The sequence below is a fragment of the Schistocerca nitens genome, chromosome 3 (genome assembly GCF_023898315.1).
Source record: "Schistocerca nitens isolate TAMUIC-IGC-003100 chromosome 3, iqSchNite1.1, whole genome shotgun sequence".
Lineage (NCBI taxonomy): Eukaryota > Metazoa > Arthropoda > Insecta > Orthoptera > Acrididae > Schistocerca > Schistocerca nitens.
In genome coordinates this window covers 284,991,996-285,009,100 of record NC_064616.1, presented here as the reverse complement: position 1 = coordinate 285,009,100, position 17,105 = coordinate 284,991,996, and the positions used below count along the sequence as shown (strand labels likewise).

At 39.5% G+C, this 17,105-nt stretch overlaps 1 protein-coding gene across 1 annotated transcript in view; it reads right to left on the bottom strand.

Annotated features, from left to right (window-relative positions):
* Window positions 1-17,105, bottom strand: part of LOC126249181 (uncharacterized) — a 511,658-nt gene that overhangs the window by 158,113 nt on the left and 336,440 nt on the right. Inside the window, exons 9-10 of the mRNA XM_049950836.1 lie at window positions 10,770-10,886; window positions 10,072-10,296 (exon numbers count right to left, since the gene is read on the bottom strand). Of these exons, the coding sequence (XP_049806793.1) occupies window positions 10,072-10,296; window positions 10,770-10,886 (342 nt within the window). The remainder of the gene's footprint in view (window positions 1-10,071; window positions 10,297-10,769; window positions 10,887-17,105) is intronic.

Here is a 17,105-nt window from a genome sequence, read left to right as displayed (position 1 = left end):
GAAGTGGCTTCTAAGCAAATTGCATGCCTTTGGAGTATCATCTCAGTTGTGCAATTGGATTTGTGATTTCCTGTCAGAAAGGTCACAATTCATAATATCTGAGGGAAGTTGTCGAGCAAAACAGAAGTGATATCTGGCATTCCCCCACTAAGTGTTATAAGCCCTCTGCTGTTTCAAGTATTTATAAATAATTTAGAATACAATCTGAGCACCCCTCAGATTGTTTGCAGACGATGCTGCCATTTACCATCTAGTTAAGTCATCAGAAGGTCAAAAAGAATTGCCAATCAAGGAGAATTGCCAAGTGATGTATACAATATATCTGAATGGTGAGGAAAGTGGAAATTGACCCTAAAGAATAGAAAGTTATGAGGTATCCACATGGGTACTAAAAGGATCCAATAAATTTCAGTTAGACAATAAATCACACAAATGCAAAGACTGTCAATTTAACTAAATACCTGAGAATTAAAATTATGACCAACTTCATCTGGAATGATCACACAGATAATGTTGTGGGGAAGACAAACCAAAGACTGCTTTATTGACAGATGGCTGAATAAGAATTTGAAGCGCCAATCTCCTCCATGTAAGTCCACTGTCTTACCGCTATGCCACCCCACACGGTGACAGATTTACAATCTTTATATTGAAGTACACAGGCAGCCATGAACTATAATTCGACCCCGTATTAGTAATGGACCGTGAAAATTTCCTGCTAGTTTTATGATGAACAACTGTGAACCTCTACGCACATTCTAAAGAACCAGTACTAATATTCACATAGGATTCAATTGTATTACTAATACAGGGTGTATACACGGATAAGGAAAAAAAATTCCTGGATTTCTCACAGATTTCCCGGTTAAAAAAACACTTTCTCCCGGGTGAAAACATATGTTTTCCTTGCTGACTGACAGTATATTTTCTCTCGGAACTGTATAACTTGTCAGTCTGTTGAATGATTACAGTTTTATACATGGGTGTAGAATTTCCTGGTGGTTTAGAAAACTAAACACAGGAAAAAAAATGCATTTTGGAAAGATCTTTTAAGTGCAGCAAAATGTACGCTGCATATTTTCGTATTATGGAAGTATAAATTCGAATTCCACCAAACACCGCATGTTATTTTCCGAAACATTGAAATAGAGATTGTGATGCGCTTTTGTAACCCAGTCATAGCTCATGTCAAGTGATCTCTCCAGCCGATGACAATGGGTATTCTGAGCTTAGGATGTGTGATGTAGTAAGCCAATAGCAACATCACTGTTAAGTAGCGTGAACACATAAACAGAAAAAGTTAAAGGTTTAAATTAATATACATAGTGTTGCTACACGATACGCAAGGCTTTCACATATAATGTTGGTCTTTTATGCGCGTATTACAATTTAAGATATATCACACAAATGTGATCGTAAAATTTTTAATAACTACATTAATGTCTGACCTTCTGGGTTTGAAATTCATCTAAATGGCTCGTCATCAAAGAGTTGATTTTTAAATGAGTCAAACGCTCTGAGATTTAAGAAATTCATTGTACATTCTCGCACATAGCTCCAGCGTAACTGCCAGAATGGTCGTTGATGGTATCGCTTTTCAAACCACTATTCGGAATATTTTCCCGCAACCTGTTAGAAAGAGGTTCGTTTCTGCAGTTGCCAGAGAGCACCAGATGACAGGCGTCACCACACTTGGGCAGCTACGATGTCGGTATCGTAGGGATCCCGTATGTTCGTATGTGTAAAACATTAAAAGATCTTACATTATGTCACAAAAGAAACAAGGCATCAGAGGATACTCGAAGAGCATCGGAATTCCGTGACCCATACTAAAATGTGCACATTTAAAGTGCACATTTGTATGTCCAGATTCCTAGTGAAGTAGGTCACGACCTGATATTAAGCTTTTTGATGTGGTTTTCGACATGTAAATTTTCTTGGAGTACCAGTACTGTGTTATCTCGTGTTTGGTTGTTTATTATGGCATAATGCCATACGTACTAGAAGTTGAAAACGTGCACTCGAAATGCAGCAAACAGTGTGTGGAATTAAACACTTCGTTTCAAATATACTGTCTGCCCCAGCAGAAAAGATTAATAGAAGAAAAATTTCTTTAGCAAACCGACAAAAATAACTTCATTGTTCTGCAAGGCAATTAATGCTTGACTGTCAGAAAGGTGGAAATAAAATAAAATCTGCAACTAATAACACATTTTAGCCATTTGTAACTATGCGAATGTATTTTAATTCACTTGATAGCTCCCGGCCACAGAAATCTGTTTTGTTTTCATTTGACGGGAGAGCAGTAAATGAAGAGGAAACAGCAAGATCACTAAATGGAAACATGGGTCACATGGCGGCTACCCACTTCCCCACTGTAATTTTGACTGCTCTGCACATCAGCTCCAGCTCTACGATATTTCCGAACCAGGGCAATAACCCGCCATCCCTCAAGCATTTGAGATAGCACCACAGAAAATATATATATTTTCTGTGGTGCCTCTCCTGCTTACAGTTAGCCGGTTTGACATCCCGTCCCTCTTTAAAAAAAACTCTTCAGAAAATTTCCACTATTTATTCCCTATCGGTTCAGCTTTACATGACGTGCTTTCCTTTCTGCGAAAGAATCTATTATCTCATTAAAGTTTGTCAAACGTTTTGCTACATGAAAAGTCGAAATTTCGTTGTCTAATACTGAAAAGCTGTCAATACAAATAAGACCCAAGATTGGTGTGGTTTCCCAATCTGATTACGTCTATTTTGTCACTGTCTGCTAGATAAAACAAAATAGGCCTTCCTAATTCTGCAACGATTGTAACGCACACCAAATAAACGAGACTGTTTTGGCACGAATGGTCTTTTTTGTAATGACAGAATATAATTCACGAAGTACCAACATCAAATGCCTATTAGGCCCACTACAAGCTAAAAGCTTTACGTTAGGAAATAGTTTCACACTTCATTCCTACGCTCCAGTTTCTCAAGCATGAGATCGAAAAGTAGTAGTAGGAAATTTTTATACAAATTTGGAATAGTCATATTGTTCCATAATTTGTATTATGTCCCCGTTTCTTCTCCTTCCTCGTTCTAACAAACAGTCTTGTTATCACTAATTCTGTAACTATTCCTGCCAATGTAAAAGCTTATTCACCGGTTAACTTCACTAACTCTGCCAGAATCACCGGTTTAGTTATCTTGCGATTATTCTCTGGCTAGGCGTTGTTACATATTCGTACAACACGTTTCCCGCGCTTCTTCCAGAATAGAACTTAAAGCGGCTCCTAGCCAGGGACTGTACAACTGGCCCTTACTAGTACAGCCATCTGGCCAAAAATTTTCGGTAAAAAATTTCATTTTCTTGGATACACTGGGAAGGTAATATGTAACCTTTTTTACCTCTTATTCGTTTATTTCCATTCTGGTAGTCTGAATATAATTATAACAACGCTGATCATTCGCAAACCCAAGCAACCACACAATCAGACAGCAGTTGGCATTCATCCATTTGGCCTTAATCCGTTCAGTTCCTATAGCCCCGTCCCCTTTTGTCTGTAGGAAAGTTTGTTTCTACATGCGACGAGGATTCCCCTGACGGAGACATCATGTACACTACGAACGCATTCACAAATCAACTTACGATTCATTCAGAAATCCACATATAATGTGTTCAAAAATGTTCAAAAACTGATAGGAATGCGTTTCAAAGTCATATGAATAATTGATAGACCCCTCCTAGATCTGGACCTGATGTGCATGCATGGATCTGACAGCTTGGGCGCTCCAGTAAAATTTTCCCGGTAGCATCTAACTGCTTGCTGTGACTGATTAAACAGACAACAGCCACATTTCTGTAGCCAGAAGCGGGAGAAGGTACTACTCAACTGCGGATGCGCATATTCCGCTCGTAACTGCTAATACATATCTAATGTAAACAGTTGTGAAGTCACGCTCATCGGAGGCAATTTGTTTTTACGAAGCATTGCATAGTCTTCCTAAAGCCTTTGACACCTTTTGCTGTTGGTAGACACTTGTATGAGCACTGTGTTTTGTTGCTTTATATGGTGCATTTCCTTTGAAATCTAAGTTTTATTTTCGTTTTTTCTCTCATTCATGTTTTATTGCTGCAGTATTATTCTGCAGTAGCGGAATACATAATATCCTTTGTCAGAGTATCGGTTCGTACCAGTCAAAATTACAAAAATTTAATTGAAAACAAAAACAATGGAAAATTCCCAGGTTTCTCCCAGTTTTCTCCCGGATGAAAAAATTCCTGGGTTTTTCCCGGATCTCCCGGTTGTCCCAGGTCATATACACCCTGTAATAACACATCTTGCCTCAACCGGATATCTGTCATCACTGTAAATACAGTAAAATGTCAAATGCTTGCAACATATTTCAGAATAAATACAGTTATGGTTTTCTTGACTGCCTCATCAACAGTTACCAAAACATTCTCCATATTCTGCAAACTGATAAAATGATAAAAGCTTATCGTCATCTCTCTCATGTATAACCAATACTGCTACACTAATCTCTCTCAATTTAGCTTGCAAAGTTACACTGTGTTATTTCATTAATATTACTGAGTCGGAGTCTGACAAAATAACAATGAACAAAAACTTCCTTGTTTTATTTATTTACTTTATTACATTTACAGATGCATAGTAGCAGGTATTGCTCTGTTCACAGTTCATTATAAACAACTTAACTACAAAGCTGGAAGTCAAACTACATTCGGATTATCAATTATGTCATCTCTCTAGCCTCAAAAGACATAGGTTTGGAAAAAAATAAAAATAAATTAAAAAAATGGCAACATATACACAGGGGCTTCAAGTCACGCTAATGAATGTGAAAACAGATTATCAACAGCAGTTACAAATGGCCTTATTTTCATCAATTGCTTGGATTAATCTGAATATGCAGTTTTATGCTACATATGTAAAACCACTTCTGTATGCAGTGCAGGATTGTGTAACTTCATGTCATGTTGTTGTTGTTTGTTGTTGTGGTCTTAAGTCCTGAGACTGGTTTGATGCAGCTCTCCATGCTACTCTATCCTGTGCAAGCTTCTTCATCTCCCAGTACCTACTGCAACCTACATCCTTCTGAATCTGCTTAGTGTATTCATCTCCTGGTCTCCCTCTACGATTTTTACCCTCCACGCTGCCCTCCAATGCTAAATTTGTGATCCCTTGATGCCTCAAAACATGTCCTACCAACCGATCCCTTCTTCTAGTCAAGTTGTGCCACAAACTTCTCTTCTCCCCAATCCTATTCAATACCTCCTCATTAGTTACGTGATCTACCCACCTTATCTTCAGCATTCTTCTGTAGCACCACATTTCGAAAGCTTCTATTCTCTTCTTGTCCAAACTAGTTATCGTCCCTGTTTCACTTCCATACATGGCTACACTCCATACAAATACTTTCAGAAACGACTTCCTGATACTTAAATCTATACTCGATGTTAACAAATTTCTCTTCTTCAGAAATGATTTCCTTGCCATTGCCAGTCTACATTTTATATCCTCTCTACTTCGACCATCATCAGTTATTTTACTCCCTAAATAGCAAAACTCCTTTACTACTTTAAGTGTCTCATTTCCTAATCTAATTCCCTCAGCATCACCCAATTTAATTTGACTACATTCCATTATCCTCGTTTTGCTTTTGTTGATGTTCATCTTATATCCTCCTTTCAAGACACTGTCCATTCCGTTCAACTGCTCTTCCAAGTCCTTTGCTGTCCCTGAAAGAATTACAATGTCATCGGCGAACCTCAAAGTTTTTACTTCTTCTCCATGAATTTTAATACCTACTCCGAATTTTTCTTTTGTTTCCTTTACTGCTTGCTCAATATACAGATTGAATAACATCGGGGAGAGGCTACAACCCTGTCTTACTCCCTTCCCAACCACTGCTTCCCTTTCATGTCCCTCGACTCTTATAACTGCCATCTGGTTTCTGTACAAATTGTAAATAGCCTTTCGCTCCCTGTATTTTACCCCTGCCACCTTTAGAATTTGAAAGGGAGTATTCCAGTCAACATTGTCAAAAGCTTTCTCTAAGTCTACAAATGCTAGAAATGTAGGTTTGCCTTTTCTTAATCTTTCTTCTAAGATAAGTCGTAAGGTTAGTATTGCCTCACGTGTTCCAACATTTCTACGGAATCCAAACTGATCTTCCCCGAGGTCCACTTCTACCAGTTTTTCCATTCGTCTGTAAAGAATTCGCGTTAGTATTTTGCAGCTGTGACTTATTAAACTGATAGTTCGGTAAAATTCACATCTGTCAACACCTGCTTTCTTTGGGATTGGAATTATTATATTCTTCTTGAAGTCTGAGGGTATTTCGCCTGTGTCATACATCTTGCTCACCAGATGGTAGAGTTTTGTCAGGACTGGCTCTCCCAAGGCCGTCAGTAGTTCTAATGGAATGTTGTCTACTCCCGGGGCCTTGTTTCGACTCAGGTCTTTCAGTGCTCTGTCAAACTCTTCATGCAGTATCGTATCTCCCATTTCATATTCATCTACATCCTCTTCCATTTCCATAATATTTTCCTCAAGTACATCGCCCTTGTATAAACCCTCTATATACTCCTTCCACCTTTCTGCCTTCCCTTCTTTGCTTAGAACTGGGTTGCCATCTGAGCTCTTGATATTCATACAAGTGGTTCTCTTCTCTCCAAAGGTCTCTTTAATTTTCCTGTAGGCAGTATCTATCTTACCCCTAGTGAGACAAGCCTCTACATCCTTAAATTTGTCCTCTAGCCATCCCTGCTTAGCCATTTTGCACTTCCTGTCGATCTCATTTTTGAGACGTTTGTATTCCTTTTTGCCTGCTTCATTTACTGCATTTTTATATTTTCTCCTTTCATCAATTAAATTCAATATTTCTTCCGTTACCCAAGGATTTCTATTAGCCCTCGTCTTTTTACCTACTTGATCCTCTGCTGCTTTCACTACTTCATCCCTCAGAGCTACCCATTCTTCTTCTACTGTATTTCTTTCCCCCATTCCTGTCAATTGTTCCCTTATGCTCTCCCTGAAACTCTCTTCAACCTCTCGTTCTTTCAGTTTACCCAGGTCCCATCTCCTTAAATTCCCACCTTTTTGCAGTTTCTTCAGTTTCAATCTGCAGTTCATAACCAAGAGATTGTGGTCAGAATCCATATCTGCCCCTGGAAATGTCTTACAATTTAAAACCTGGTCCCTAAATCTCTGTCTTACCATTATATAATCTATCTGATACCTTTTAGTATCTCCAGGATTCTTCCAGGTATACAACCTTCTTTTATGATTCTTGAACCAAGTGTTAGCTATGATTAAGTTATGCTCTGTGCAAAATTCTACAAGGCGGCTTCCTCTTTCATTTCTTCCCCCCAATCCATATTCACCTACTATGTTTCCTTCTCTCCCTTTTCCTACTAACGAATTCCAGTCACCCATGACTATTAAATTTTCGTCTCCCTTCACTACCTGAATAATTTCTTTTATCTCGTCATACATTTCATCAATTTCTTCATCATCTGCAGAGCTAGTTGGCATATAAACTTGTACTACTGTAGTAGGCATGGGCTTTGTGTCTATCTTGGCCACAATAATGCGTTCACTATGCTGTTTGTAGTAGCTAACCCGCACTCCTATTGTTTTATTCATTATTAAACCTACTCCTGCATTACCTCTATTTGATTTTGTATTTATAACCCTGTAATCACCTGACCAAAAGTCTCGTTCCTCCTGCCACCGAACTTCACTAATTCCCACTATATCTAACTTTAACCTATCCATTTCCCTTTTTAAATTTTCTAACCTACCTGCCCGATTAAGGGATCTGACATTCCACGCTCCGATCCGTAGAACGCCAGTTTTCTTTCTCCTGATAACGACGTCCTCTTGAGTAGTCCCCGCCCGGAGATCCGAATGGGAGACTATTTTACCTCCGGAATATTTTACCCAAGAGGATGCCATCATCATTTAATCATACAGTAAAGCTGCATGTCCTCGGGAAAAATTACGGCTGTAGTTTCCCCTTGCTTTCAGCCGTTCGCAGTACCAGCACAGCAAGGCCGTTTTGGTTAATGTTACAAGGCCAGATCAGTCAATCATCCAGACTGTTGCCCCTGCAACTACTGAAAAGGCTGCTGCCCCTCTTCAGGAACCACATGTTTGTCTGGCCTTTCAACAGATACCCCTCCGTTGTGGTTGCACCTATGGTACGGCCATCTGTATCGCTGAGGCACGCAAGCCTCCCCACCAACGGCAAGGTCCATGGTTCATGGGGGGACTTCATGTCATAATATTTCAAAAACTGGCATCAGTTTTCATATATAACACATGTGAGAAAGACAACTTGCTGGTAAAAGCACATGTTGCACTATATGTCAATCACACGTCTATCCAAGTCGAATTGACAATGAAGCATACACTGAAGTCCTGTTACAGATGAAACAGCACACACTGCAACTACTTTTTTAACTTTTGAACAAAAGCTCATCAAATCATGAGGCAAATAGCTACAGAAGATAATCTTTATACAAAAACAACTAAGAAATCTTAAAATTCATGTTCAGCAAATTCTCTCTCCAACAGCTCACATAACATTTTTAAAAACCTGTTAGGCCTCACTCTGTCACAATGGTTCGGGGGTGTTTGGATTAAATACTACAGTTTATATTGTTGTTTGTTCATTTCAAATATCTCCCCCCCCCATCCCCCCCCCTGTCCCACTGAGTGTGGGAAATCTCGTCAATGATGTGCATGAAAGCTAGGGAATACAATCATTAAGTTGAATGATTCCAATACAAAACGCCTGCCTGTAAAATCCAGGAAACAGGTGAACTTACTTATGACAGCGAAGACTGCTAGAATGTAATTGCTCACAATCAGCAGCAGACAGAGGAAGCACCAAAACGGTTAGTACAGCATGCTACATAGTGAAACAAGTATGTCCATTGATTACTAGTTAAACAACACACAACTTCAGTGCATTGTCAAACATCTAGAGATGAAATGAAATTAACCTTACTTAAAAAAGACTGGCTCAGACCAGCACAGAAGCCATTACATAATCAGATTTTAGCACAAAGTCACCCATAGCACATTCTACCGAAAATAAAATCTCAGTCCCATTCAATTAGCTGTAGAGCACAAGAAAAACTTAAAAACAGTAAACAAGCTACATTTCTCAAGTTAAAATATGACCATTTTTCTGTTATGCTACAGCATACATTAGTCAGCTTTTGCTTGGGGCAGTGGCTAAACTAGAAAAAACAGTAACATGCAGCGAGATATGACCTCACTAGATTGAAGGTATACACAACTGGTAGGAACACGTAAAAACAGTATGCCCATTTTATAAAGCGCAGCAAAGAATACCAAAGTCCATACAACAGGTTAACATCAAAATAAGCTACTCCATAGTCATACACAGAGAAACAGTGTTGTCATCAGAAATCCAACTTTATATTTTACAGAAACATCAATACAGCAGATATATGATTTAAAACATAATTTAACAATGTAAGGAAGAGACAGACTGCTACTTACTGTAAAGCAGACATGTTAAGTTGCTGACAGGCACAATTAAAAGACACTTACAAATCAGCTTTCAGCCACAGCCCTCATTAGAAAAAGAAAGAGAACCACACACACACATTCATTCACACAAGCAAGCATACCTAATGTGCAAATGACTGCAGCTTGGACCAGAATGTCAAAGTTAAAGTATTATTTATAAAGTATAGTTTATTCACATGACCAAAGCTGATAATGAGCACAAAATAATAGATGCCGTTGGATGATAATCTTTTCTTCGAATTATACAAAAATTTGAAATTTAATTCAAAAATTCTGACAAAGAAATGAAAACAAAAGACCTGATTCTGCCACTGATTACAGTCAGATATTAATACAGCATCACATTTTGTCGACATATACTGGTAAGCCGATTACCTGTATTTAATCACTCAGCTGGCACACACTTCGCTACCATCTGAATACGTTACTGCAGTTTGAAAGTAGAATAAGTTATCCACAGCAGGCCAGAATAATAGTCACGAAAACTCACCTTGCTGCGAGCTACCATTGATTTATGAGAGTCATTCAGCACATGTAACGGGAAGTTTCTGGTTCTAACTTCTCCATGAACAGCCAACGGGGAATTTTCTGGATCCTTTTCTGGCAGCCACATGTTGAACTCGGCCAACCAGTTTTGCAGAGTATTAATTGGCATGATGCACAGTACTGTTCGCGCATCAGTGTGTCGTAGGAATACGTCACAGAATGAAACCACCTGCCATGTACAAGCAAAATGTTTTTCAAGAATAATAATTCATTTTAGTATGACTATTTGAATTAAAATCCTGTCATGGTTTTGCCAGATATTATTTCTATTCACATTCATTCTATTAGTTATTTATTGCAGTGTTTAAACCGCATTTTTAAGTACAAGGAAGAGTAGTCGATATATTGTTGTTTGAGGATGGTATCGTGAACACTTTGAGGAAAGAAATGTGTGTTCCGATTTTACAAGTTGTTGTAAATGTACTCAAGAAATCTAAAACACACACTCAAATAGTGCCCAGCATAATCACATAAAAATAATGCCTTCTGCAATGTGGAAAAGTGTTTCTGTGACTATAATTTTCCAAATATATATTTGTGCATTGCAAAGCACATTACATAGAGGTTTTAGATTTGGAATTAATAATGTTTATCAACACATAGTGAAATTTATAAATGGAGCAAATGAGGATGAAGATATACCTGTAATGTCTTTCCAAGACCCATTGAATGTGCCAATATACAACCAAATCCAGTTGATGTATTGAAGCGATCAAGAGATTCAACAACATTGTCATACAAGAATCTCACACCACCAATCTGAAACAGGAGAAAAAGGGCATATGATAGCAATTATATGAACTGAAACATGATGCAATACAAAATGCTGTACAGACTGATGTGTAGCACATTTGCATGTATGGAAGATTAGGGTTCAATGTGCCCTCAATGATCAGATTAGTCATTCATCTGTTTATGGAATGAGTCCATTTATAAATTAATTGAAAGTAGTAACCACTGAAGCCTGCTTCCATGAAGTATAGTACATAACAATTATGACTAGTAGCAAAACATGCTTGCACATACCTGCCTCCCCCCCCCCCCCCCCCCACACACACACACTATTATGTAAATTATTTCAAGATTACTCCATAACCAGAAAATCAATAACTTTAACATTATTTGGCTACTGTTTTTATCTAACACTAGATATAAGAACTTGTGTACTTTTACACACAACTGGTAAAATTAATAGGAATGCAATGGAAGCTTAAGGTTTAACCTCTCAAACAATGACATCATCAGAGACAGAGCACAAACTTGGATTAGGGAAGGAAATGGGCTGTGCCCTTTCAAAGGGACCATCCTGACAGAATATGCCTTGGTTGGTTTAGGAACATCGCATAAAACCTACATATGACTGGCCAGATGGGGATTCAATCTGTCATTCTGCCAAATAAGAGTCCAGTGGGTAAAATCACAGCCTATTTAATAGAAACATTGGTGTTAAGTGGAATTTACTCCCCCTCTACCAAGTTAAAGCATTATAGGACACGGAGCTAATAAGGTACATTATTACTTTGGTTTTGAATATCTGGGGATTTACAATTTTCTGTCTGGCATCTGCCAACAGCCTGTTAAGAGACCTTTGCAACAGAATGCAGAACTCCTCTATGAACCCTACACAGGGATATACAGTCTACATGGAATATTGTTATTACATAGACTTTCTCAGCATAATGACTGACTCTTCTTGGATATGCAGCCAGATATTTAAGTCATCTTGACACAATATTTCAACGAACCAACTGTCCACCATCTTCAAGTCAGTACACTGATGCACAATCTCGCCGGAACTGAGTTTCCTACAGGATCAGTGGCTCCTTTATACACCGCAGTTGGCACACCTTGCATGCGCAAGCAGCAAAACTGCTGCCATCAAGCGTAAGTGAAATAGTAGTGCACTAGTAGAAGGAACAAGTAAAAGGCAAAATAGCAACAGATTTTAATGTTTACTGGGATTATATCCTCAAAAATTTCAAGAGTTTTAAGAAGATATGGCATCGAAGGTGTTTTTATGCCATCAGCTATGATAAGAGTCCTTTTTGGATCAGTAAAGGATGACTTGGGATGGAGGAAATCTGGAGTATACAAACTATCTTGTCATTGTGGGATGGCTTATATTTGCCAAATTATCCCCACTATTCAAGACTGATGTGTAGAACACCATTGCCACACTCGTTTATTCCAGCAAGAGAAATCTGCAGTGGCAGAACACTGTCTTAATGAGGAACATGAGACAATGTGTAATGGGACGTAAATGATCACTCCTGCTTCCCACTATTGGGAGTGTGTTCTAAGGGAATCTATTGAAATTCAATTATCTGTTAATATTATTAACAGTAATAAGAGTTTCTCTTTAAGTAAGACAGAACAATATCCCTAACTTCATTTTGCTGCAGAATACTTGAACATATTCTTAGTTCGAATATGATAAACTTTCTTAAGGCTGAGAAGCTTATGTCCACCAATCAGCATGGTTTTAGAAAGCGTTGCTCGAGCAAAACTCAGCTTGCTCTTTTCTCACGTGAGATACTGTAGGATGAAGGGCAACAGGCAGCTTGCATATTTCTACATTTCCGGAAAGCATTCAAGACGGTGCCCCACTGCAGGCTGCTAACAAAGGTACGAGCATATAGAATAAGTTCACAGATATGTGAGTAGCTTCTGAAACAATAGAATCCAGTATGTTGTCCTCGATGGTGATGGATCTTTGGGGATAAGGGTACTGTCAGGAGTGCCCCAGGGAAGTATGATAGGACTGGTGTGTGTGTGTGTGTGTGTGTGTGTGTGTGTGTGTGTGTGTAAACAAAGATGATGTGACTCACCAAATGAAAGTGCTGGCAGGTCGACAGACATACAAACAAACACAAACATACACACAAAATTCTAGCTTTCGCAACCAACGGTTGCCTCGTCAGGAAAGAGGGAAGGAGAGGGAAAGAGGAAAGGATTTGGGTTTTAAGGGAGAGGGTAAGGAGTCATTCCAATCCCGGGAGCGGAAAGACTTACCTTAGGGGGAAAAAAGGACGGGTATACACTCGCACACACACACATATCCATCCACACACATACAGATGGATATGTGTGTGTGCGTGCGAGTGTATACCCGTCCACACGCTTGTGTCTGTATATGTGTGGATGGATATGTGTGTGTGTGTGTGTGTGTGTGTGTGTGTGTGTGTGCGCGCGCGAGTGTATAGCCGTCCTTTTTTCCCCCTAAGGTAAGTCTTTCCGCTCCCGGGATTGGAATGACTCCTTACCTTCTCCCTTAAAACCCAAATCCTTTCGTCTTTCCATCTCCTTCCCTCTTTCCTGACGAGGCAACCGTTGGTTGCGAAAGCTAGAATTTTGTGTGTATGTTTGTGTTTGTTTGTGTGTCTGTCGACCTGCCAGCACTTTCATTTGGTAACTCACATCATCTTTGTTTTTAGATATATTTTTCCTACGTGGAATGTTTCCCTCTATTATAATCATATATATGATTTGGCAGACGGGGTGGGCAGCAATCTGCAGTTTTTTTTGCTGGTGATGCCACGGTGTACGGTAAGGTGTTGAAGTTGAGTGACTAGGAAGGTACAAGACGACTTAGGCAAAATTTCCAGTTGGTGTGATGAATGGCAGCAAGCCCTAAATGTGGAAAAATAGGAAGGTCAAACCTGAATGTTCGGATACAGTATTGCTAGTGTACTGCTTGACAGTGTCAAGTCATTTAAATATCTGGGCGTAACGCTGCAAAGCAATATGAGGTGGAACAAGCTTGTGAGAACTGTGGTAGGGAAGGCAAATGGTTGAATTCGGTTTATTGGGAGAATTTTAGGAAAGAGTGGTTCACCTGTAAAGAAGATCCCATATAGGATGCTGGTGTGACCTATTCTTGAGTAGTGCTCGAGTATTTGGGATCTGTACCAGGTCGGATTGAAGGAAGACGTCAAAGCAATCCAGAAGCAGGTTGCTAGATTTGTTACCAGTAGGTTTGAACAAACCACAAGTGTTACAGAGATGCTTCAGGAACTCAAATGGGAATCCTCGGAGAGAAGGCGACATTCTTTTCGAGAAACACTATTGAGAAAATTGTTAAGAGGAGGCACTTGAAGCCGATTGCCAAACGATTCTATTGCCACTAACACATTGTATGTAAAGACCACGAAGGTAAGATACAAGAAATTATGGCTCATATGGAGGCGTACAAACAGTTGTTTTTCCCTCACTCTATTTGAGAGTGGAACAGGAAAGGAAATGACTAGTAGTGGTACAGGGTACCCTCCGCCATGCACCATACAGTGGCTTGCAGAGTATCGAAGTAGATGCAATTGTAGATGCTGAAACCAATTTTATTGGATATTAAACAAAAACTGTCTTCATTTATACCAGCAGGTTCTTTTAATTAGTAATCTGCTAGTGATGTATCGTCTGCCTATTTCTTCCACTGGTGGGCTACTAGTTCACATGCACTCAAGGGAAGCATTGCACCGATTCTGTTGGAAACTCAGTTCCAGCAAGATTGTGCATCAGCACACTTATCAGAATATGGCAGCCATTGAAATAATGTGTCAAGATGACTACATTATCCTGCTGCATACCCGAGCAGAGTACTATATATGGAGTATTACTTTCATTTTTATTATTCTGGTTGGGAATTTTACACTTCATGTTAAATTCACTGCTTTAACTGTAAATATCATTAGGGAGTAAATGTACACAGCCTGACAAAAAACGTAAAGCACCCTGTGGTCATTGTCGGATGTTGAGGTAACTTTGTACACGTACACACAACTGGTGATTGTGTAAATGATCAGAGTTGCAATTCTCTGTGACAGGTAGAACGGCCACCAGAGTGCATTACAGTTATTTGTGTTTAGTGTTGATACCAGGTGTGGCAGGGAGTATAAGTGGTGTGAACAGTATCAGATGTTGAGTGATCACCGTGAAGGATACTGAAATTCCATATACTAATGTGAGACAGCGTTATAAGCACCCGACAGTGTTTGTAAGGGGCTCATTGCGGGTTTCCATTTGGCCAGCTGATCTAATCTAGCAATATATAGATTTCTGCTGCATTTGGATATGACAGTGGCCTGGCGTTGGACTTCATGGGAATATGATGGTAGGCATACTTGTCAAGCTTCTGGTCAGTCACGTCTGACCACTACAATGGATGATCACCATATTGAGTACCAAGAACATCACAATTCCTTCACATCTGCTATTGCCATCCGAGAACCAGCAATGGTTTCCCTGCAACAACCTGTGTTGTCATGCACCACTGGTCGAAGGTCAGCAACACCGGATGAGGAAATTACCATGTCATGTGTATTCTTCTGTTAACACCATAATAAAAACTGCTGCATTTGAAGTGATGTCATGACTGGGAAGCAAGTACTGCTAACAAATGATGTTACATTGTGTTCAGTGGTGAAACACAGTTCTGCACTACACCAGATGACTGTCATCAACTAGTATGAAAGTGACCCCCTTCCAATGTTTTGCAAAGCACAGCACTGCTACTCCTGGCATTATGATGTGGGAAGCCATTGGTTATGACTTCAGGTCATGGCTGGCAGTGACTGAGGGAACTTCGACAGCACAACGGTAGATCACAAACATCCTGCATCCTCATGTGTTGCCTCTCATGTGACAGTATTTTGGTGTCATTTTTTCAACAAAACAATGCTTGTCTACATATGGCACGTATCTCTGTGAACTGTACGTGTGATGTTGAGGTACTCCCATGGCCAGCAAGATCCACAAATCTTTCGTCACTAGAAGATGCGGGACCAGCTCGGACGTTAACTCTGTCCGACTGCTTGTATCTATTACATCAAGGGCCAATTATAACAGCTGTGAGCCAGCTTGCCTCACGAGATCATACAATGGCTTTATGACACCCTTCCCAACTGAATCAGCGCATACACCCAGGCCAGAGGATGTGCAACGTCATAGTAATAAGCGGGCTCAGACTGCCATGTACTTCGCAAATTTGACTGATTTAGTAATCACTCAAATAACATCACACAACCTACCAACCCGTGAAGTTTCATCCTAACACATTTGGTTGCATTACATCACACTAACCCTATGAGCGTTAAAAGATTCTTCTGAACACTAACAAAGATATATATTCTACCACTCATTCACAGACCAGTCTTGGTATTGTTGACTCCATAACAAACTGACTCATGTTTGTATTGCCACAAACGAGGCACACCTTATTAGGTGTCTCGCATAGAGACCATTGCTCAGAAAATTAGATACCCAGTTTATTGGGAAAGTGTAACTTCTGAGCCTATTAGGACAATGAAATTGCTAGCATCACAGGATTTCGGCGGTCAGGTAAGACCATACATGAGTCTAGCTGTGCATCAGTTACTCAGTCAACCTTGTACGTACCTACAATGAATATTTCCTTCCTCTTGGAATGGTTTCCAAAGCATTGGAATAACACTTCATAATACGCTCAATGACGTTGAGACTGTGGTCTGTGTCAGACATGCTTCCAAGCATTTGTGGCTTCTACCCTGCAAAATAATGTCCAAACGGCATCTTTGTGGCACTGCACTGTGCACTGTACACTGTACACAAGTGTGACATTATGATCATAATGCACTGCTTTTTGTTACCCTTTTAATCACGTGTCTACACGAAGGAAGAAGAGCTCAATTCCAGTTTCCATGGAAATCTTGAATTCATTTACAGTGACTGCTCACTTTTCCTCTTTCTGTTTTCCTCTTTTCTAAATTTAGTACAAAATATGGACATTACTTACACTCTGGTTCTGAAAGTTATGTGAAAGTCCGTCTGTCAAGGGTTGATATTTTAAAAATGCATGCTGGACTTGACCTTTAATCTAAACTTTTCATTTTCCACTAACTAAGCCACAGAAGCTTGCCTCTAGCACCTGCACTAAGGTTTGTACTAACTCTAGCGAATTACTGATGGAGTTATCTGTTATATCCAGCACAGAGCACAACTCTGTAA